Source organism: Bufo gargarizans, chromosome 1 (assembly GCF_014858855.1).
Source record: "Bufo gargarizans isolate SCDJY-AF-19 chromosome 1, ASM1485885v1, whole genome shotgun sequence".
NCBI lineage: Eukaryota > Metazoa > Chordata > Amphibia > Anura > Bufonidae > Bufo > Bufo gargarizans.
The window spans coordinates 519,549,459-519,555,458 of NC_058080.1; the positions used below are offsets into that span (position 1 = coordinate 519,549,459).

General features: G+C 38.9%; 1 protein-coding gene across 1 annotated transcript in view; it reads left to right on the plus strand.

Annotated features, from left to right (window-relative positions):
* MYO18B (myosin XVIIIB) overlaps positions 1-5,760 on the plus strand; it is a 758,252-nt gene extending 752,492 nt beyond the window's left edge. The window contains exon 44 of the mRNA XM_044275382.1: positions 5,566-5,760. Coding sequence (XP_044131317.1) covers positions 5,566-5,579 — 14 coding nt within the window. The 3' untranslated portion in view covers positions 5,580-5,760. The remainder of the gene's footprint in view (positions 1-5,565) is intronic.
* The last annotated feature ends 240 nt before the right edge of the window (positions 5,761-6,000 follow it).

Consider the following 6,000-nt stretch of genomic DNA (forward strand, 5'->3'; position numbering starts at 1 on the left):
AAAATTATATTGCCGATATTTCGCATTGTAAAATAATAAAGAATGGAGATCGCAAATTCAAATAATACATCTGGTATGCCACTGTCCATGTTGTGGGACTATTTGTGCACTTCTAGTAATTATTTCTTGGCTGCAAATATTAGCTGTAAGTTTTTAAGGTACACCTGGAATTAAAATGAATGGGAACATTTGATCGCATTCGCGCGATCGCGTTCGCGAACCATCCCGGCAGATGTTCGTCCATCACTAATTATAATATATTTAATATATATATATATATAAAAAAAAAGCACTCAAAAAAATATAATTAGGAAATTTATTCACCCATGTGGCAAAAAAAGAAGCAACGTTTCGGCTCAACAATAGAGCCTTTCTCAAGCATAGAACACTAGTGCAAAATGAAATATATATAGACCAAACAATTCATCAACTCAATGTACATGATACAAAACATCAGTGTGTAGTTAAAGTGGTTGTCCGAGTAATTTTTTTGTTCTTTCTATGTTCCTAACTAAGCAAATATAACAACTTTACAATTAATTCACTTTATCTGCAGTGCCTGGTTTATCAGATTTGACAGAGGGTCACATGACCTGTGATGTCAGCCTCTCTCCCTGTTTTGATAAAGTTTGTTTACAAGCCTGTAAACGAGACGTCACTGTGCTGGCCACGCCCCCTTCACTGCCGGGCTGTCAGCTTAGTTATATATTGCTGCCCATCAGATTTTCAGTGCTAAATATTTTTTTACATTTTTTTTTTTTCATAACTTGGACAACCCCTTTAATTACATAATTGATCAATCTACAGATATAAATTTTATATAGTGATATGAACAATGATCGAATACATAACATATACAAGAAATAATGCGACAGTGTGATAAAAATAGCAATGCTACATAATATACAAAATTCATACATAAGTAGATAATAAACTGCATATGTGCATAATAGCTGTGTATATAACCCAATAAAAACACCAATAAAAGCAAAATCAAGGGGCGGAGAACAAAGGAGAAGAAAACATGTAATCATACCCAACAGGTGGATCAGAAGTCTCATATGTTGTAACACCACACTTGGTATGTGGTTTGTCACAATGTGCATGCTCCAGGTTACGTCATCGGTGTGTGGATACAGGAAGTGACACGCAACGATATTCAACGCACGCGCACCTCACACCCACTGTCCACACATCCATCTTAAGTATGGTTTCTATAAGGTGGTAGTGTGCGCACGCGCATAAGCGTGATAGAATAGCATTGCCATATTGGAATCTGGCGAACTGCCCAAAGTATTAATACCAACCAATATGGAGCTCGTAAGGCTCAAGGAGATACAACATGGAGGACAAGCCTCTTCAGAGGGGTGAAACCTCACCAAGATGCACACCTCAGACAAACGTGTACAACATGTTAGTGCCATACACATTGAGTGAGTGTACCAAGTGATACCAGTATATCGCAGCCAAGTCAAGGGATCTCCTAATAGACAGAAAACATATGTGCGCATTAAATCCACCATAACCACACCTGTAATAAAAACATAGTGACAAAAAAAAATTGGGGATTTCTATAGGTCCAACTGCTGGGTATGCTTGCTCCCGTCTCACAGTTCTCCTATATCATAATCCATATATACTGGAAAGAAAAAAAGACAATTACTTTTCTATATAGACATAATATATTAAAATAAGTGTTCCAACTCAACATAAGCACTATACAGGAACAGAACAGAGCCTAGATAGGGAGAAGGCAAGCTACCAATCAAGTTACACTCCAGAGATTGTATTCAATGTTGAGGCGATGGGGTTTAAGAAAGTTCAGAGTATGTATCTAATACATCTCTCTTTTTTTCAACAAAAATAATCTATTGCCACCTCTCCTGGGTAAGGGGACATGATCAATGATCCAACATTTAAGATCACGTTCTGTGTGCCCCAAATCCGAGAAGTGTTTGGGTACTCAGAGTGTTTTTTTTCGGATCGTATAACGGTGATTATTAAGGCGGGTCTTGAGGTCAGTAGAGGTCTCCCCAACATATAAGAGCTTGCAAGGGCATGTTAAAACATAAACAACGAAATTGTAATTACAAGTGAGATAATATTGAATAGGAAAAGATACTCCCGTCACAGGATGTGTGAAGAAACTACCTTTGCAGATGTGTCGGCAATTGACACAGCATAAGCAGGGAAAACTACTGTGTCAATGAACTTTATGTCAATTTACCGTATATACTCGAGTATAAGCCGACCCGAATATAAGCTGAGGCCCCTAATTTTACCCCCAAAAAATGGGAAAAATTATTGACTCGAGTATAAGACTAGGTTGGGAAATGCAGCATATGTGGGGGATCTGTGGAGGACGCTGTTATGTGGGGGATCTGTGGAGGACAGTGCTATGGGGGATCTGTGGAGGACACTTATGGGGACCTGTGGATGGCACTGTTATAGGGTGGATCTGTGGAGGATGCTGTTATGGGGTGGATCTGTGGAGGACGCTGTTATGGGGTGGATCTGTGGAGGACGCTGTTATGGGGGATATGTGCTATGACACATAGGGCCATGAGGGGGGGCAGCATAAGTCATATAGCATCTTATGCTGGTCCCCCTCATGGCCCTATGTGTCCCCTCGTGTCCTAAACTGCGCACATAACTGCCTTTGCGTGTAAAGTACTCCTGTGTAAAACAATCTCTCTCCTGTTGATAACAGGTCCGGCCTCTGTACTCACTGTCACGATGAATGCACTACAGCGAGCGGGAGCTGGCTGGCTGGCCGGCGCGTGACTGACATCACTTAGTAACGCTCCTCCCACTTCAGGAAGCAGGAGCGTTACTAAGTGACGTCAGTCATGTGCCGGCCGAGCCGCTCGCTGCAGTGGCATTTTCGGGTCGGCCAAATCAAGACTCGAGTATAAGACAAGGGGGCTTTTGAGCACAAAAATATGTGCCAAAAAACTTGTCTTATACTCGAGTATATATGGTAATTTTTGGGCCTATGTTAGTACAGACAAGCTGATCCCGCAGATTCTAGATCTGCAATAAGAGAAGAGTGGTGGTGACCTAAATTCGGGTATCATGCCCAGGCAGCCATGTAGTGTACCCCAATGTCGTATGATAATAGGTTGGATAACTGTACTATACTCAGAGTATTTAAAAATAAAGGGGATTCTATTAATACTTTGGGCAGCTTGCCAGATTCCAATATGGCGATGCCATTCTATTATGCGCATGCGCACACTACCACCTTATAGAAACCACACTTAAGATGGCTGTGGAGACAGCGGGTGTGAGGTGCGCATGCGTTGAATATCGTTGCGTGTCACTTCCTGGTTCCACACACCGATGACATAACCTGGTGCATGCGCATTGCGACAAACCACACGCTGAGTGTGGCGTTACAACATATGAGACTTCTGATCCACCTGTTGGGTATGATTACATGTTTTCTTCTCCTTTGTTCTCCGCCCCTTGATTATGCATTTATTGGTGTTTTTATTGAGTTATTTACACAGCTATTATGCACATATGTACTTTATTATCTACATATGTATGGATTTTGTATATTATGCAGCATTGCTATTTTTATCACATTGTCGCATTGTTTCTTGTATATGTTATGTAATAGATCACTGTTTATAACACTGTATAAAATGTATATATATATATATATATATATATATATATATATATATATAAAATTTAGCCTCTATTTCAGAAAAGTTTCTGCTGGGATTTGAACTTACAACCTTCTACATTAGAGCCAAGAACCTTAACCACTATGCTTTTCAGCTACATATTAACCTGCATGATACTTCTGCTATATAGCAATACTTACTACATGACAAACTACTATGAGGTTTTTCTGACACAGTTTATCATTCAGCTTTATAGCTGAGTGGTTAAAGTTCTTGCCTCTAATGTAGAAGGTTGCGAGTTAAAATCCTGACAGAAACTTTTAAAAAATAGAGGCTAAATTGTATTTAAATGCACTGACTCGAGCATTGCACTCGAGTACACAAGGTATTCGGCGGAGCATCATGTTGCTCGAGCCGAACTGATGTTCGGCCGAGCATACTCGCTCAACACTAGCTTGGATGTATTTCGGGAGTTTAATTATATTACAGGTTACAGCTACTAGAGATGGGACGTTGATCCAGGGAGTTATTCTGATTGCCTGATTGGAGTTGAGAAGGAATTTTTTCCCCTTAGTGGGGAAAATTGGCTTCTACCTTTTTTTGCCTTCCCCTGGATCAACTTGCAGGATAACAGGTCGAACTGGATGGACAGATGTCTTTTTTTGGCCTTATATAGTATGTTACTATGAATGGGGAGATCTCTGGATCCATTTGAGGTATAGGGCTGGTTCTAGCTCTGTTAGAAAATTATTGTTATGTACTATATGATGTCTGATATATATGAGATTTTTACATTATTCATGGAATAACCCCTTTAAGTCTGCACCTTCAGTTTTTATGTATTATATATTTTGTACTAATTTCTTTTTTGAAGAATTTTTTAGGTATTTGTCATCCATGATGTCCTTTTTCTCATCCAACATCACATTGACTACGATGTTAAAAAGGGACATTATGTTATACTAGAAGACTTCTGTGATACAAAAGTGCAAAAATCCCCCATTCAAAATAAGTGTAGTCTATCATATTGAACATTTTAATTGTTATTATTATATTATTATTTTTTGCCCAGCTATGGGAGCAAGGTATGGGTTTGTCTAACTAAGACATTGGAGCATAGCTCTAACAGTAAATGGTAAAGGAAATGAGCAGAGGAAAGGGACATATGTAGTTACACAGTAAAACTGATAGAAATCTGCATTCCATTCTCTTGTTCAAGCAGGCATACTCTGTTTTAAGGATTATCAGGAACGGAAGTTTATATAAGAGCTTCTTCCTGATAATTGCCCCATGTAAATATGCAGCCAATCAACTAATGAACAAGTAAAGTGATTGTTTATGTGGCTCAATCAATCATTCTGTGTCGGTAGCACATTGCTGTATGTAAACAGGGCTCTCCTGCCCACAAATAAGGAAAGTCTATGAGGATGAATGATCATAGTAATGATCATTCATCATTATATACTCCTGATTACTACATGGAAACACAGCTAGTGAGCAATCAATGGTTGGAAATGAATGTTTATATGAACGCCTGTCCTTGATCATTGCCCAGTGATATCAGCACATGTACAAGGACCTTTAGCCCAGGACTGGCAGGCATCTTCCTTAGCTACTTAAGGTATTAATGGGTAGAGTGTCCCTGCCCTGTTGTCTCCCAGATCCATATTAGAATTATTGTCTGTGACCATGACATTTGGATCTGTTAGAAGGCAGGAAGTCATGTCATTGTTAGATAAATGCAGGCAGGAGGACATCATGTGAAGTAGAAAATGACTGTGCTAATCATGAATGGCATGTTGCATCTGTTACATAAGGGTCATTATACACAAGCCAAATTCAGCCCAGAATGAGCACTGGTCAATGATATAACAAATCATATATAACAAATGATTCATTATATTTATGATACTTTTTCATTTCCTTTTAGGTCATACAGACTGAGGGGTCTTCAGGCCCATGTAGAATGCACCATGAATGCTTGGATTCTTCTGCCTCAGATGCACATTATATGTTTGCCAGAAGAGTCAGACTGTAAAGTTGGATTTATGGCTAGAAAAAATTGTTATTTGGTAATTTGTTTGCTTTTTTGAAAAAAAATAAAAATAAAGCAATATGTTTCTCACCTTTATGTTGTCTTTATTTATTTTTTAAATTTAAGAATATTTTTATATTGGGAATAGTCGTGATGTTCTCTGAACTTTTGTTTCTTATTGATGGAGGGGAGGATGATCTGCTGCTTTCAACTACCTCAGGTATACTGTATCTCAGATCCGAGATTATACCCAGTCGGTACCAAACAACAAAGGTAATCTTGTTTTGGGAGTCGGAGACGTAACAGGGATTTGTTGCCTTGGAAATATCA